This window comes from Benincasa hispida, chromosome 2 (genome assembly GCF_027475165.1).
Source record: "Benincasa hispida cultivar pf3 chromosome 2, pf3_genome.v1.1, whole genome shotgun sequence".
Taxonomy (NCBI): domain Eukaryota; kingdom Viridiplantae; phylum Streptophyta; class Magnoliopsida; order Cucurbitales; family Cucurbitaceae; genus Benincasa; species Benincasa hispida.
The window spans coordinates 325,395-343,880 of record NC_143479.1 but is presented as its reverse complement, the minus strand read 5'-3'; the positions used below and the strand labels follow the sequence as shown (position 1 = coordinate 343,880).

Below are 18,486 nucleotides of genomic sequence, written 5' to 3'. Positions count from 1 at the left end.
TTTGGTTATTCACAAATATATTAATTTTTTCTATTTTTGTATAAAACATTTCTTCATTAAAAAAAAAAATTATAAAATGAGTATTTGATTATGTTCATAATTTTCAATTTTTTTCCAATTTTAATTTAAACCAAAATATTATTATTCTTATATGCAAGACATATACCCAAACTTATTCTCTTTGTTAGAATTGCAATGATCTCTGGTTGATTTTGAACTTCATTTTCCAAATTATAAAGGCAAGAATTAGTGTGTAACTACAACAAAATTGAAAAGAGAAAATAAAAAAATGAATAAATAATAAATAATTATAAATCCTTAGACTCATTGATATGCTTTTACAAAATTTTAAAAGTGAAAAAAAAAAAAACTACAAAAGCATAAAAACAAAATGGTCGATCACTCTCTTCTTTGTCTCTCTGCCAACTTCTAAATTGATTGAACATTGACAAATTTCTTGGACCAAATTTCTTACCAAGATGAGAACTTCAATATATGGGAACAATGGTGCTATTAATTAAACAAAAATAAAAATACCATAATGCTGAAACAAATTTTCTTTGAAAATAAATAAATAAAACAAATAAATTGGAGAGAACGACAAAAATATGTAGAAGAAGAAGAGAGAGGACTTACTTGATCTAGAAAGAGAAATTTAATTCAACTATTTATTGAGAAAATTTAGATATCAAAATTATATTTTTTTGTTGTCTTTAAATATAAAAAAATAAGCTAAAATATTTACAAAATATAACAAAATTTTAGAACTATACGCTGATAGACAATGAAAGTATTGATAGTTTTAAAATTTTACTATATCTTATAAATATTTTCAATAATTTTATCATTTGAAATAATTTCCTTTTTTTTTTCCAAAAATCCTTTTAGATTTAGATAATATATATATATATATATATTTAACGTGATGTAGAGTTGCTTTTTAATTTTATTTTAACGTGATGATGTAGAGAATATGTTATAATTTGGAGTTTTAAAATTTTAATTTAATGATTTAAATGTGAATTTAATTTATTTATTTTTGGAATCCACGTAAATGATATAATTTTTTTAATGATAAAGTTTGATATTGAATGAAATATTAGAGATAACTAAATTTTAAATTAATTTAATTTATGTGTAATTTTATTTTTTAATGATATATGGTAGATCTTACATCGACCAAAATTTAAAGCAATAAAATACACGTGAATGAGATTATTTTGAATGACAAATTTTGGAATAAAATATTAGAGATAAGATTAATTTACGTGAATTATAAATTATATTTTTTAATTTTAGTGTAAAATTACATTGTATAACCCTATAACCAATTACTAAAAGAGGCAAAAGAAGAAATCAAATGTTTTTTTTTCATAGCCCCTTTTAGATAGTATAGATATATTTAATTTTTATATTATTCCCTTCATTCGTTTTTTGATGGTGAAAAATGAAAATCTATAGTCCCCGTTTTCAATTTTAAGAAAACTTGATTGAATTTTTTAATATCTTTCTCTTTTAATTGTTAGTCATTTTATTCTGGTTAGTCAGATGGGTTTGAAATTTTAATGCCTTTTTAGTCATTTTGTTACCGTTTGAATTTTTAATACTTTTCTCTATTAATTCTAGACTTGAATGGTTTTACTATATAATTTTTGCCTTTTTAGGATTAGGATTATTGTGTTTGGGTAAGCACGACTCTGAACAATTATGTATTTGTAGTAGGTCTGAAACCAATCCTAACCCTAGCCATAACAGACATTTAGTAGAAATGGAACAATTATGTTTGTAGTAGGGTTGAAAAAATGAGTTTTTTTTTTAAGGATGACCCTTTCACGGGTTTCTTTATAATTGATAACTCATCTCTCATAAACATATGAAATATAGCTTTTTGCTTATGTCAAAGCGCATATTGCGTTAGGGATCAACATGTCTATTATAGTTCTAACGTGATGGCCATCATGTTTATAATGTTTATCATGATCTTTATTTTTCTCTGTTGAAACACAATATTGTTTCAACATTCACAGTGAAAGCACAACAAAGTGTGAGGAGAATAAGGATCATAATTGGCATGACTGTCGCATTAGGGCTATGATATACATGACCAATATCTCTAACTCAATAAGTTATAAAAAGTGGTAGTGCACAATGATATAAGCATAATGTTAAATTTCATACGATTGTGAAGGGCGGTTCGTCAATCATAAAGGAACTTGTGAAAAGGTCATCCATACAAAATCTTGAAGAAAAAAATAAATCGAACATAGCTCAATTAACATACTCATGTGTTAATAACTACGAGATTTGTAGTTTGAATTTCCTATACCTAATCATACTAAAAGAAGTTTGGTGAGGGGAAAAAAAAAAAAAAAACACATCACCAAGTCTGTATTTTAAATTTTAAATTAGGTTTGAATTGAGAAGAAGAAAAGAAAAAAAACCCTGAATACACAATCATGGAAAGTAATATAAGATTGTGATTTTCAAAAAAAGTTCAAACCTAACTGAAATAAGATTGGTGAATGGTGACATCATCCTTTAATTTGATAGGGTAAAAACGGGAACTCGGTGAATTTTAAACCAGCCACAAATATCAAGGAAGATTTGAAAAATGCATTTTGATTTTTATTTCAAAATTTAGTTAACATTAGCATCCTACTTTAAAATCTCTCGAAATTGTAGTAGAAGGAAATTTCGATTTTTCTCCCCATTTCTCGAAATTTTTTCTTTTTTTTTTCTTTTTATAATTGGTTATATTAGTTCGATGGATTTTTTTTTTTAATTTTACATTGAAAATCATATATTTTTATTTAAATCTCTTCCATTAAATTTTCACATCATTTTACCACAAATTTGAATTGGTGCGAGTTCTCTAATATTTCTCTCAAGCTCTATCACCTTCTTTTCTTTTTCTTCTTTCTTTTCCATTTTGTTGTGTGTTATGTCTAATGTTATGATTTTTACATCCTTCTTATATTTAATATTATGATTTTTCTATTCTATCATGTTACATTAAATGCTATGCCTCTTCATTTTTATATCAACTCTATTTTATAATAAACAATTTACGATTATTTTATATGCAAGTATTTCATGTTCTTTAATTTTGCAATTAACTTTCAATATTTGATATTAATTTGTAATTATTTTTTTATTTATTTTTTAAATTTATGTTCTCGCATCTACATTTACACAAATATTTTACAATATACATCTAAATCTTGTCTTACTTTATAGAAATAATGATTAAAAATTGTCAATAATAATCTAATTTAATCACAATCATAATTTCATTAACTAATTATAATAATTTTCACCAATTTTTATGAACTTTTTCAAAATTGCTATATATCGATGTCTACATGAAATCAGAACCTCACATTTCCATCTAAGAGTAAAAATTAAACAAAACTTGAAGTACCGGACGAGAATGAAACTTAACCAATATTTTGGTTTTCATTTGAAGGACAAATAGGTAAAATCACACCATCCGAATATCTGTCCAATTTCATAAGCCCATCTTTCTAAAAGCCCAAAAAGTTTGTAATCCTTAGTAATAATTGGCCCAGCCCAATAGCTGGACTCGTCGCTTAGGTTTTTTCGTCTTGCTCCAGCTTCCATTAGCGTTCTTCTTCCAAGCTGAGTTCCATTTTCCTTTTCTTTTTCAGAGTTCATCGTCCACGATGCCGCCATTACCGTATCTGCAACTTCGAACTCTTTTTATTCGATCTTTATCATCACCGTCTTCGACTTCTTTGAATGATTGTTCGAGGAACGTTCTTTTACATCGAAATTTGACGTCTCTCTTCCACCATTTCCGGCATCATGAGGCAGCATTGAGGTATTCTTCTCCCTTGTATCTCTCACTTTCTCATTCGTTCTTTTCCGAATCCGGAGACAATGACCTGGATCAAACATCGCAATCACTTGCATCCGAGCTTCTCAAAGACCCTGATTTGGATCCTCTTCCTATTACGCAGCGTCTTCAACTTAGCTTTTCGCATGTTAAACCAAATCCGGAGTTAGTTCTCAATACGCTCAATCTCTCATCGGAAGCTGGTCGGACGGTGTTAGGGTTTAATGAGTGGTTAGTATCGAATCCTGATTTTCATCACACGGATGAAACTATCTCGTATTTTATTGATTATTTTGGTCGTAGAAAGGATTTCAATGCGGTTCATGAAGTTCTTGCGAAAGGTTTAGGAATTAGCGGGGCTAAAACCCTGCGGTCGTCTATTGATCGGTTCGCTCGTGCTGGGCGATCCACGAAGTTGATCTCGTTTTTTGAGACGATGGAGAAGAATTACGGGCTTAAGAGGGATAAAGAGTCACTTAGGCTGGTGGTGGAGAAGCTCTGTGAAAATGGCTTCGCGAGCCATGCAGAAAAGATGGTCAAAGACTTGGCTAACGAGTTTTTCCCCGATGAAGCAATTTGCGATACTCTGGTCAAAGGATGGTGCGTTGATGGGAAACTTGATGAAGCAAAAAGGCTGGCGGGTGAGATGTACAGGGGCGGGTTTGAGTTAGGGACTACGGCATATAATGCTTTGCTTGACTGTGTTTGCAAACTTTGTAGGAAAAAGGATCCGTTCCGACTTCATTCTGAGGCTGAGGAAATTCTAGTGGAAATGGATTATCGTGGGGTTCCACGAAATGTGGAAACTTTCAATGTGCTGATTAATAATTTGTGCAAGATTAGGAAAACCTCTGATGCAGTAAATTTGTTTCATCGGATGGGGGAGTGGGGATGTCATCCCAATGCTGAAACGTTCCTTATTTTGATTAAAAGTTTGTATCAAGCGGCAAGAACAGGAGAGGGGGATGAAATGATTGACAGAATGAGGTCTGCAGGATATGGTGATGCACTTGATAAGAAGGCTTATTATGAGTTTCTGAAGATTTTGTGTGGGATTGAGAGAATTGATCATGCTCTGGTTGTTTTTGCAAAGATGAAGAAGGATGGGTGTGAACCTGGGATTAAGACATATGATCTATTGATGGGAAAATTGTGTGCCCATAACCGTCTGGACAAAGCAAATTCACTCTTTAATGAAGCTCAAAAACGTGGAGTGCCAGTTACTCCAAAAGCATATCAGGTGGATCCAAGATATGTAAAGAAGCCAAAGGTAAATAAGGTTGAGAAGAAGAGGGAGACATTGCCTGAGAAAATGGCGAGGAAGAGGCGACGACTGAAGCAAATTCGATTGAGTTTTGTCAAGAAACCAAAAAAAGCAATGCGTAGAGCATTTTGATAATGTAGCACTAGAATAGAATGCATACAAATTGAAGTTTGAACAACAAACTTGATCCATTCTTTTTTATGATGTTCTCTGTTTTCTTTTGCACCCGCCCCGGCCCTCTCCTACCCTCTATAGTATTAGCAGCAGAAAAATAAGAGGTTTTTTATTTTGCCCGGTCTGGTATTGAATTTTGCTGAAACTAATACGGGACAATGACAGCTCTGGCATGTCATTTCATTATTTATATTGGACCAAGGAACAAGGTCAAACTTTGGTGGATCAAAATTCCAGGTTCGTTTAGGAAAATGCAACTTGGAAAGAATGTTGCATTGTTTTTAATCCTATAGTATCTATCCATGGAGTGTAAAATGAAGCTACTGCTTGTTCATATTTGGTTAACTGACGCTGAGAACATGTTAGCTACTACTAGAAACATAACTGATTCTGCTTTTTATCAGTTTCTCTTAATGATGACTCGTGATGTTCTTGTTGAAATTTGAATAAGTTTGGCCTTGTGTCTTGTCTACCATCCTGCCGATTGTTGTTGTTTTACAGGCTCATCCATGGAAAAGCTGACCAAATATGGAATACTTCTTAAGACTGCCATTCGGATGAGGCGAGTTTCATCAAGTTCTTTACATCTCATACGTTGTGTTTGACTCTGTTGATTTCTTATTGATAATTGCTTCCATGGGTTTTGCGGTTTACTGAGCATATCAGTCTGCTTTATTAAGAATGCTTTTCCTTGAGATTGCTGTTGGATGTAGATTGAGCTCGTGTTGAACTTACACATTTATCGAGTAAATTCATCTTCAATTTTTTTTTATATTTTCATATTTACCAAGTGACTCCATCTTACTTTCTTAATATATTTTTTTCATAATTATAGAGGAATTCAATCTTATAATTCTACACCCGAAACACATTTATTAACTCTAATATAGTAACTTCGGACGTATAAGCTCAACTCGATAGACCAAATGTCCTTTAGTAAGTAGTTCATATTAATTTTTTATCTTTTATCTGCGTAAGATGACTGCTTTATCAGGTTTGATTTCTTAGAACCATTTGATGAAATAAATTCGTGTATTGTTTGCCATGCACTTCTTGTTTGATCCTATTGCCAAATATCATTTCTCAAAAAACATTACAAAATTTAGTGTATGTTTGAGTGAAGACTCGAGTGTTCAATCTATAGAAGAAATTACTAATATCTTGATTGTTGAATTATGCATAGGACTTCCATCCCGTGTTAGTTTAATAATAAGTGTTTAGGATAAAAGTCATTTTTTACCCATTAATTTATGAGCATCAATTTTACTCTTAACTTTCAATTTCATTGAATTGCATTTTAAACTTAAATAGGTCTTGTAATTTTAACTTTTTCAAGTAAAGTATTGCAAATTTTCTAAGTTTTTGTTTGAAAATTTGTTACAAAAATGTTCTCACATGTATTATCATATGTATAATGTAAATTTGATAAGATTTCAAAGAAAGATTGATATTATTAAAGCTAAATTTTTGTTAAATTCTGTGAATTTATGACAAAGTTGATCAACAATTAATTTATGAATCAATCAAACTTAATTTTGTGCAATTTCTGGTATTATTTTAATTTGTGAGTTTGTAGAGATTTTTACATTGTTTTTTTTTTTTTTTTTTGTTAAGATTAACGAAAATTGAATTGAGGGTATAAATTGCAATATGTACCTTAAGTCTAAGGTCTTTGAAAATTTGCAGTGAAAATTGATTTAGTGTTACAAGTTTTTGGGCAAAAATTGAATTTTAATAACTATTTACTGGTTAACTTGATGGTTTTAAATATGCCTATGAAACTAAGAATTTTTTGGACATAGATAGTTTATTTTATTTTAGTTTTTAATCGTTATTTTTATTATTAACTTTTTTTAAAATAAAAAGTTGTATTTAGCACTTTGTAGCTTAAAATTAAACATTTGTGGTTGACGTAAGCAGCATTTAAATTGTAAATGGTAAAGCTGGACTCTATGTTCTTTTCTATATTTAATGAGTTTAATTTTAGATTTAAATCTTATCTTGGTGTTGAATTTTAAATCTAGTTCTATCTTGGTGTCTAAACTTTAACAAACTTTTAATTTTAGATTTTGGTCCCTATTAAGATTATGTTGGGTCTTTAAAAATGGAATTAATTTAAAGACGAAATTGTATTTAGCGTGGGTTGAGTAAGATAAAGGTGAAGTAAAATATCGACCACCAACGTGTCAAAATAGTGAACGACCAAAATCTTAGATGCACAATGGTTTGAGATTTCCTATAAAAAAAATGTTATTTTACTAATTGAATTAAAATTAAAATTTTAGACTTTTTAGTATGGTTAACTTATTTGGCAACTTAGTCATTAAAAAATATAAATCATCTCACTATTATGTTTAAAAGTTAACAAAATTCTAATGGTAAGGATTAAAATAAATATTTTTTAAAAATTTAATGACTAAATTAAATGTTTTTTAAAGTAAGATTCAAAATTCATGGAGTAAAATAGAATTAAAACCTTGATTTTATAACAGAGTCAACTAAAATATATCTACATAATGTAACGTTTAGTCATTCACCGAAAACTTCCCGTAATGAATTTATAAATGGTTATTAACATTTTTCTTATTTAATAAAAAGCCCCGCATTTCTCAAACATAAGCACAACATGTCCCACAAGAGTGTCGGCAAATTATAAAGTCCTCGCTAATTAAATAAATCATGAAAAACCCATAAAAAGAGACGAAAAAGTAAAGAAATATAGAAAAACAGGAAATACATTAGGCTTACGTCAATTAACCCCAGTTTCATAATTAAATAAAGAAAATGTTGTCCTCCAATGTATTAAATATAATAATTATACATATTTGGACTCGAAATGTATTATATATTTATAAACAAAATTGTGTCTACCAACCAATACATATTTTTATTTTCATTTTTTAAGCCCTACAGTAACTAGTGGTGATTTTGGATATATGATATAATTAATATAATTCATTTCATCATTTTGTTTTTAATTTTATGTTTTTTTTTAAAAAAGTTTGTTTGTTCATTTACAAAATTTGACTACCTTAACTTTTCTAAAGACAATTTTGAGCTATACTTTTTAAAAATAAATAATTATTAAATGAGGTCATTTTCTTTTTTGAAATATTTTGGTGTGTGCCTATAAATATATTAAACAATTGTATCATTGTATTGTATAGCAATGATTGACTTTATCTCAAGTGTCATTAATTAAAACATTGAATATTAAAATTCTCACCCTTACCTTTTATTAAATAACTTATTAATTTTATTTTAAAAAAGGTTAAAATTATTAATTTAGTATGCAGTTTGAAAAAAAATTAAAAGTTAAGTTCATACAATTTTAGAAAAACTTAGTAGATAGTTGCTGTTTTTATCAAATTACATGAACTATTTAAGAGGTTCATCGAATTATAAAGATTAAATTATAACTTTTAAAATTATATAGATTGAGTTTTGACCTTTTCTCAATCAAATGGATCAAATTTACAATTTAATCAAATTTATATCGATAAAAATCAAAGATGAAAACTAATTAAAAAAAAAAAAAATCTATGATTTTCAGAGACTAAAATTGATTTATTTGAGTTGCAATTATTGAAATCTAACTAGAGATAAATGGTTAGATAATAAAATGAATCAAATGGACATTATAATTATAAATGCTGCATTTTGCAATGCAACAAATGCAAAAATCAAATGAGAAGCATAGAATTTTAATCTCCACCGACACTAAATACAAATACAATATGTCGACCCAACCACTTTCCTCTGCCCCACTTCCCAGCCAGCTGTCTCCCTCCCTTATTCACTTTTTTCTTTCGTTGATTTTTTCTACTTTGTTCCACAATTGCCACTGCCCTTCTCATCTATTTACCAAATCAGAAACTTTCAGCTTTTATTTTCCTTTTTCCTTCTTTAAATTTTAGCATTGATTCCAATCTTCTCAACAAGGAAACCCATTTTCTTTCTACATCGAATTAAGTAATTTTCCCTTTTTTCATAATGGTAAATTCAAGGTTTTATTTAATTTAGCATTCTTAAGATTAAATAATAAAGTACATAATAATGTTATTTTGTTGTCAATTTAATCAATATTTTACCACAAAATTAACTATATAGTACTTTACGGCTTTAAATTGTTTTTTTTTTTCTTAATATTAAATACACACATATATATTAGTGAGATTTAGAAGAGGAGCTAGAGAATTATTTGGCTTTATATGTCATATAAGTTTATGTCTAGTATTGAAAATGACATGATTGACAATAAAAAGTACTTACTTTCTTACTAAATAGGATATCCTACCGATTATCATTAAGTTTTTTTTTGTTAGAATGGATGTTATGAAGATTACTGCATCGTGGAGGATCCACAGTCCTGAAAGCAATTACGGAGCGACCTCGATGCTAATCGCTTATGCCTGTTGCTCCCAAAAGTTAACGCAACCTCCAAATTCAGGTGTGCACTCACTGGAAAATGGACTAGAACCGATGAGAAGATTGCTCAGAACATAAGAAGAATTTAGGAGGAAATAGAAGATGGAAATCGAGTTTGGTGTCTCCCTTTCACATATCTGATTTGTGTTAAATAGTAGAGAAGAGGAGGACACCAACAGACAGAGGAAATGGTCAGAATCTGAACGGTTCATTAACGGACACAAACTCACGCAGTCCATTATGGATAAAACCCAATGGAAAGAAACCCAATGGTCCGTTATCGGATAAAAATCAACGGATAGAAACCCAACAGTTCGTTAACGGTCAAAACAGTCAACAAAAGAATTATTAAAAAATAATTAAAAGGATGAGTAATAAAAATTTATTTTTTTTTCACGCAAGTGCAGTTACTCAAACCCGCTCGTCCGATTGAACGGACAATGGCGACAATGCGCTCATGTGGTGAAAGGGTTATACTTCCACCATCAACACACTTTGGATTCTCATCTAAAATGTTTTAGTATTTATACCCTCTAGACAATTCTAAATCTATTCATGTGGGACAAAACTTCCCACTCTCCTTAACTTTCTCTATTGACCTAAACCCAAAAGTCATTTCCAACATTTTTTACGACTAAAAGAAAACAATTCAAAAAGAAAATGAATATATATATAATATAGTGGTAAACATGAAGATTTTTGTTAACTATAGTGTACGTAAATTTATTTTGTTATTGTTAAAGATATTAACATTTCTTTTCCTTCTTGAAGTAAGCACAAATTTAGTCTGATTTTCCAACATAAAAAAATATGTCATCGTGGCAAGTGGTTAGAAGTTCAAATCTATCATTCTGCATATTATTCCAACTTAAACACACACATTCGCCCCCACAAAGGTGGTCTTCAAGCTAGATTGATGAAACTTAGATATTCGAGCGTGGTAAGTTAAGTCATGAGATATAAAAGCTACTCTAGCGATTGATTAAAAGGAAATTCTTGATAGACTCAAAGAGATAGAGATCGTGAATGTAATCAACAAAGGCTTGAACCTCATTCACATATTACGTTTTACCAACCAAATGATTTGGAAAAACCCTCGTACAGGGCAATAGCTTGAGCAAGGTTAATGAAGCTAGTAAGAAAATAATGTTCATAGCAAGTACAGTAACACCATTTATAGTCACGAACAATGACATTAATTTCAACATCACTTTTTTTAAAGTACATTTGAAGGAAATAAAATAAATTAAGATAAAATTAAGGAAAAAATATATTATAACGTGGAGCAGAATTCTCTCAAGAACGGTCTTTAAGCTATATTCTCACATCACCATAAATAAAAATATAGTTTAAAAAAATTAGAGAAATTGTTATAAATGATAAAATTATTGAAAATATTTTAAAATATAGCAAAAATGTGTGATAGAAACTCTAGACATTTTTCAGTATCTATGATCGATAGACTAATTAATAGACAATAACATTTACTATATTTAAAAATAGTCGTAAAAATTAAAATAAAATTTTGAAGTTAAAATGTAGAATAAAGGGCGGGATTGGAATTTCGCTAATCAACGGCGGTAAACTGTTCCTTACAGAAAGCCGAGAGTCCGCCATTAAAATCAATTTCTTTATTTCTCACAATTCACCATTATAAGCCTTACAGTCTTGTGGAATACTTCCCACTCTCTCTCTTCACTGGCCACGGCAAGTTTCCATTGCAGATCTTGAGCCATTAGCGGAAACGCCGCCTGCAGCTCAGTCTGCATCGGAAAAATGAGGTCTCGGCGTTTCGCTTCCACCGGATCCGTCGCCGACATTACCGGTTTTGCCGTCTTGCTTCTCTTTCTACTTTCCAGCTTCAGTTTCACTTCAACAGGTCAGTCAACTCAGATTTTGTTACTAATTTGTGCCGGGAGGTTCCAGATTTGGTTACTGGGTGTGCTTACTTCAACTGTTCGTTAATTTATCTTGGTTATCTGGTAGTTGAGAACATTTAGAAATTGTGCTTACTTCAATTGTTCACCTCGTATATTGGTTTTATGTTCTTCTTTATTGATTGATCGATTTGAAATGTGGAGGCGAGTGTTTCTTTTTTGTTATGTTGAGAACTAAAGAACGGATGCTAGGTTGTGATGGAATCTAGTTACATTGATAAGTCAACGAATTTTGTCTGAAATTTTGTTGCGTCATTTTGATTGTTATTATTGTTAGTAATGGTATTTAAATTGAAATTAGAAGAAGAATGAGATGCAGCCGTGACTTGAAGAAAAAATAGTTATGCAATATTCTCTGAGAAATTTCGATTTTCATCTTTTTCACTGGATCTCTTTGCAGAAGCCTATGATGCACTTGATCCCAACGGGAACATCACAATCAAGTGGGATGTAATGAGCTGGACTCCAGATGGCTATGTTGTAAGTTTCATATGAGAATTGCGCTTCTTTGGTTTTCTGCGACGAATTAAACTCTATCGTTTTTCGTGCAAAATTTATTTAGAAGATTATCAGTACCTCAATCATTTGTTTGCTTAGTCTCTTTACATTTTTTTATGCCAACTCTAGTGTATTTCCAGTTGTAGTGTCTATGAGTATATGCTATAAAATGGACACTTATCATCATATCTGAAAGTCGCCAATAAATATGCATGCGGTAGTTTTTATTTCCCCCACAGTAATTTTTCTCTAGTGTTTGGTAGCTCATTTGGCTTCTTTCTTATTGGTTCTCTGATCTAAGAGATTATCTATTTGGTGGCAGGCTGTTGTTACAATGTACAACTTCCAGCAATACCGCCATATTCAAGCTCCAGGTTGGACATTAGGGTGGACATGGGCAAAGAAAGAAGTCATTTGGAGCATGATGGGAGGCCAAACAACCGAACAGGGCGATTGTTCAAGATTCAAAGGGAATACTCCTCATTGCTGCAAGAAAGATCCAACCGTTGTGGATCTATTGCCAGGAACACCTTACAATCAGCAGATTGCAAATTGTTGCAAAGGTGGAGTGATAAACTCATGGGCCCAAGACCCAGGCAATGCGGCAAGTTCATTTCAAGTCAGTGTTGGTGCTGCAGGAACAAGTAACAAAACTGTCAGGCTCCCTAAAAACTTCACGCTTAAAGCGCCAGGACCTGGATACACTTGTGGGCCAGCAAAGATTGTGAAGCCAACCAAATTTGTATCTGGAGATAAAAGAAGAGTAACTCAAGCTTTGAGTAAGTAAACTTGCCGGATACTTGCAATTTAATATTAGGTTCAGTGTAGAATTCTAATATTGTCTACATGCAGATAGATATCATTAACGATATTAGCTTAGGTGTACTGGGCATAGACTCATCGTTCTTAAGTTTGACTTGGTATCTGACTGAATGCACGTTCTACTTCAATTACTTGTAAGCATGAATGTCATCAGTTAATGACATTTGATTCAGTCTATCCTTGCTCTTATGTCAGTGACTTGGAATGTTACATGCACCTATTCTCAATTCCTTGCTCAGAAGACACCCACTTGTTGTGTTTCCCTCTCTTCCTTCTACAATGATACTATAGTCAACTGCCCAACCTGCACTTGCGGATGTCAAAACAACACGGCGGGTTCTGGGAGCTGTGTGGAGTAAGTTAACTTTTTGTTGTACATCGGGCACTGCATTAATCATTTTTCTTTGAACATTGAGTCTGTGGTTGGGGCGAAAATCTGAAACTATTTTACTCAACTAAATAATCTATTTCTGCTCAAATTATCTTTTCCAGTCCAGATTCTCCATATTTAGCTTCAGTAGTATCAGCTCCTGATAAATCAGGCAACAATGCACCCTTGGTTCAGTGTACCAGCCACATGTGCCCCATTCGAGTCCATTGGCACGTGAAGCTGAATTACAAGGATTACTGGAGAGTGAAGATTACAATCACCAATTTCAATTACCGAATGAACTACACACTCTGGAATCTCGTGGTGCAGCATCCCAATTTTGATAATATTACTAAATTATTCAGCTTTAATTACAAGTCATTGAGCCCATATGGTGACCTAAGTAAGTTATCTCTGAATATATGTATTCCCATATAATGTTGATTGATCATCTCGTTTGATCGTAAAGAATCTGCATTGTGTAGTTTAGTTTCTCAACTTTGTGGTTAGTAATTATGGTACTGTTCTGCAGATGATACTGCGATGTTATGGGGAGTTAAGTTCTACAACGATCTGCTCAATCAAGCTGGCCCTCTTGGTAATGTGCAGTCTGAGCTCCTATTCCAAAAAGACCAGAACACTTTCACTTTTGATAAGGGTTGGGCTTTTCCAAGAAGAGTTTATTTCAATGGTGATAACTGTGTGATGCCACCTCCAGATGCCTATCCTTATTTGCCAAATGCCAGTTCCAGATCAGCTATATCTCTACTTGTGACCATCTTAATATCTTTGGCATTACTGTTGAATTTTGCACAATAAGTTACGTCTACGGAGAACAACAAACGCTATTGGTTGCTCTAACACTTGAGATTTCCCACGAGCTTGTAGCAATCTGGTCAATGGTGTCGAATTTATGGGTGCTTAAATCGAAGGCAATACAAGCTTGTTTCTATTTGTGGATGAGTTATTTAACTCAACCTCATTCTTGATTAGATTTGGAGCGAATGGTGTTGTACAAATAGTTAAGTTATACATTCAGTCATTTTATTTGTATAATGATTAAAAAAGTATTTGTCGCTCTCAGTATAATAACTTATGAAACAGTTCAAATTTTCCATAGAATGCCTGTTTTCTGCATAATTTCTTTGTTATTTAAGTTGATACATGATGGAATCATTTCAGTTACTTAACCGGAGTCAAGACTACAGAATAAAAAATAAGATTTGCACTATAGAATCATGTCTATACTGAATTTTCTGTGAAGCACATTGGTAAGAGAGGATATTTTTACTCAAGATAGTTAACTTCAGACAACTCAAAAACAACAAACATTGATTTATCTGCCGAGTGTATGTATTCTATGACCAATAATATCTGGCATGTATACCTGTGTTCGTTGCAGATCTGCAGTTTCTCCCTTGAATTATGAACATGTGTAGGTCTTTGAAGTTGATCAAGAATGAAAAGAATGATTACTGATCACCACAAATACCAGAGTACCAAAAGCAAGGAGGTTGTGAATTTGGTAACTGCACCGGAGCCTCCAGGTGCAGAGTTCGGTAGAAATGGGTATGATTCTGGCGGTGGCATTTGACATTCGTCGCCATTGAAGTATACTTTTCTAGGAAATGCCCAACCCTGCTTGAAGGTAAAGGTATCCTTGTCCTTTTTCATGAGTACTTCAGATTGTACATTTCCAAATGGCCCTGCTTCCATTAATAGATCATTGTAGAATTTCATGCCATAGAACATGCCAGTATCATCTGCACATTGAATTTTGTAGTGTATTTATGTCAAATAAGACTGAAATAACCATACATCTGCGTTGAAAACATAAGGATTTTAGCACTCACTGATGGATTCATAGGGAACAAGGGGCTTGTAGTCAAAACTGAAGACTTGAGTTACATTGTTCAGATTTGGATGCTGCACTGCCAGTGTCCACAGCGTATAGTTCATCCTATAGTTGAAGTTAGTTACAGCAACCTTCACGCGCCAGTAATCCTTGTAATTAATCTTTACATGCCAGTGTACTCGAACAGGACACATGTGATGGGTGCATTGTAGTAAAGGTGTATTATCCTTTTTAGGAGTGTTTATTCCATCCTTGTGCAGTAGCTTTGAGTCACTCCTGCATGGTGGGATTAAAAGAATAAAATGTGGTTCTAATCTCTAGCTACGCTTAGAATACAAAGCTAGCAAATTAGTTGAAAAGTATATTATAGACATCTGACACTAGATTACTGTTCATTCAGAACAGACAACAAAAAAGGTTACCTATTCTAACAACCTGATGTTCTAAGTATATTACTTTTCATACTGCAGACCATCTTGTAGCTGTTCAAAGGTATACAAGAGGGCTTTTGGGATATTGAGTTGATTATTATAGTTATTTAGTGGATTATAATAGTCTGTAGGTTATAAGATAGTACGTATCTAAGGTGTATACTATTAGTCTGTATAGGAAATTGTAAACACTGTAATAAAGAAAGAAAGAGATGATGAGTATGGAATAGTAAACACTTAACAAAGAGGGTTTTGAAAGAGTAATGTTGTAGTTAATTGTAGATTATATTATTCTGAAACATCAATTATTATAATTGGAACCCCAAACATGTAGCCTACTCCATCACCTTCAAGTTGGTGGCCCAAACCACCCCCTAAATGGTTCTCAAGAAAATGTGATTTTTTCCCCCCGTATTGTTTGCAAGGAATGGATGCTAGGATGAAGGAACATCTATTCATGAGGGCCAGAACCATTCCTTTTCCTTTTTCTTTTCATCCTTTATATTATACTATATTATATTTTAATTTTTTAAATATTTTTTTTTAGAGATTCCTGAAACACATTTGTTACCATCTGGAGTAGAGAAAGAAGTCTTACTTTATACAATTATGTTTGTTCTGGCAGCCACACGCACACGTTGGGCAAGAAGTGATCGTATCATTGTAGAAAGTCGAGAGTGATACGCAGCAAGTTGGGTTCTTAGACGCCAGAAATTGTGAATAAGTGCAGGTTACATTCCATGTCACTGCATCGGAAGAAGCATAAATCAACTTCAAGAGCTTTATCCAGAACAACTCAAGGATGAGGAGAATCTGTAAGCAACACCGCATTGTAAATAAAAACAAGCTTACTCAGTGCTTGAGTTTTCCTCCGGCGATCAGGAGTAAGGAAGACTGTAGAAGGCACAACCTTTGCAGGTCCACATGTGTATCCTGGTCCTGGACCGAGCAGAGTGAAGTTCTTGGGCAATTTTACAGTTTTGTTTGAAGTGCCGGCTAGCCCAACACTCACTTGAAAGGCGGAGACTGATCCTGCCGGATCCTGTCCCCAGGATGCCAATACCCCACCCTTGCAGCAGTTGGAGAATTGTTGATTGTAAGGAACACCAGGGAGCAAATCAACGACTACTGGGCTTTTCTTGCAACAGTGAGGAACATTTCCTTTGAACTTGGAACAATCTCCTTGTTCCGTTGTCTGAGATCCCACCATTGACCATATTACTTCTTTCTTGGCCCACGACCAGCCTAGAGTCCATCCTGGTGAATTGATATGGCGGTACATCTGAAAATTGTTCATTGTCACAACAGCCTGTTACAATTAAAAAAGATCTAAGGTCAGTATGGCGATTGGGCATTTGAAAATTGCTTTACACCAGTGATCCGATCCTCACCCTTCAAACTCAATGAAGAGCAAGGATCAGATCAATAATTTTATTCTTTATCATGGTTAACTTTTTAATCCTCATTGATTGTTCATAATCCTGGAAAGCTTTATAAAGTTACTAATTAAGTTGTGGTTACAGGGGATGGATGAAAAAGGTGCTGCATGATTTACTAAACATGTATCGGTTTCAGATGAATTTATAAGGTGCCAAGTAATGGAAATGAATCATGTTTCACAATCTTACGACATATCCATCCGGCGTCCAAGAGACTACATCCCATTTGATTGTTATGTTTCCATTTGGATCCAATGGATCGTATGCCCCTGACGAAGATCAACAGAAGCAATAACAAATTCATAAGCTACAACACACCAATAACAAGACTAAGAAAATGGAAGATCTTTCTTCTAGCAGTAAACAAGTACGTACCAGTTGAACAGAAAGCTGTGAAGATCAGAAGTGCTAAGAGTACAATCTTTGGCTGTCGAGGCAAGTAACATTCCCATTGAAAGAGAATTTTGTGTAATGGATCATTGTAGGTATTAAATTCCATGGCTTGAAAGCTTTTGGAGAATCAAAAGCTTCAACTAACTTAAAACTCAGAGGATTCAACTGTTCTTTGCTGCTGGCATGGAGTTGGAGAAATTGAGAAATGAAGAGACCAATATAGTTCAAGAGAATGCAAGAAGATGTCTCACCTCTCACCTACTGGTTGTTAGATAGATAATCCATGTGATATTTTTCAGCTACTTCTCTTACAAACAATCACACAACCTCTTAAATCCCTTCATTTATCTTTTTCAGTATTTCTGGATCTTGAAGCAAAGATTTAGAGAGGAATGATGCAAAAGTGGTGAGAAGACTTTTCAACTGTCAGTGTTCTCACACCAGAGGCAGGACCTGATTTCAACTGCTTCAAAATCAAGTTTTCCTCCCATTGAACTGCACTGAATCAGTAAGTTTTAGTTTAGATTATATCCTGTTCAATATAGGTAGGAATCTAATTGTGTTAAAAAAAAAGTTCTCATTAAAAAAAAAAAAAAGGACTTAAGAGTGTTTTTCTTCAAATAACAAGTATATGCATGCTCCATGTAAAACAATTCAAATTTGAAATCTAACTCAGACCAATTTTCACCTCCCATATTTCATCTACCTATTTGATTCAAGGTTAAATTACTAATATAGTCTCTAAACTTTAAAGTTTTGCATCTATTTAGTTCTTCAACTTTCAAAATCACAAATTTAGGTCTCGTTTAGTAACCATTTTGTTTTGTTTTTGTTTTTTTTTGAAAATTAAGCTTATAAACATTATTTTCACCTTCAATTTTTTTCATTTGTTAGTTACTTTTCACCAATAATTTAAAAGCATAAGCTAAATTTTGAGAACTAAAAAAAGTAGATTTCAAAAACTTGTTTTTGTTTTTGGAATTTGGCTAAGAATTCAACCATTGTATTTGAGAAAAAGA

General features: G+C 32.5%; 3 protein-coding genes across 3 annotated transcripts; 2 read left to right on the top strand and 1 right to left on the bottom strand.

Moving 5' to 3' along the window:
• The first annotated feature begins 3,590 nt into the window (after positions 1-3,590).
• Positions 3,591-5,735, top strand: LOC120071734 (small ribosomal subunit protein mL104 (rPPR9)). The gene has a single exon (XM_039024114.2). The coding sequence runs from the start codon at positions 3,684-3,686 to the stop codon at positions 5,250-5,252; it is 1,569 nt and encodes a 522-aa protein (XP_038880042.1). The 5' UTR covers positions 3,591-3,683; the 3' UTR covers positions 5,253-5,735.
• A 5,563-nt stretch (positions 5,736-11,298) lies between these two features.
• LOC120070971 (protein COBRA-like) lies at positions 11,299-14,489 on the top strand. Its single transcript, XM_039022941.2, has 6 exons — positions 11,299-11,601; positions 12,060-12,139; positions 12,480-12,936; positions 13,175-13,334; positions 13,472-13,752; positions 13,882-14,489. The coding sequence occupies exons 1-6, from the start codon at positions 11,499-11,501 to the stop codon at positions 14,166-14,168; spliced, it is 1,368 nt and encodes a 455-aa protein (XP_038878869.1). The 5' UTR covers positions 11,299-11,498; the 3' UTR covers positions 14,169-14,489.
• On the bottom strand, positions 14,460-17,783 carry LOC120070970 (COBRA-like protein 4). The gene is made up of 6 exons (XM_039022940.2): positions 17,450-17,783; positions 17,264-17,343; positions 16,488-16,944; positions 16,234-16,381; positions 15,203-15,480; positions 14,460-15,112 (listed from the first exon to the last, which is right to left on the bottom strand). Exons 1-6 carry the CDS (start codon positions 17,571-17,573, stop codon positions 14,829-14,831), a joined length of 1,371 nt encoding a protein of 456 aa, XP_038878868.1. The 5' UTR covers positions 17,574-17,783; the 3' UTR covers positions 14,460-14,828.
• Between the last annotated feature and the right edge of the window lie 703 nt (positions 17,784-18,486).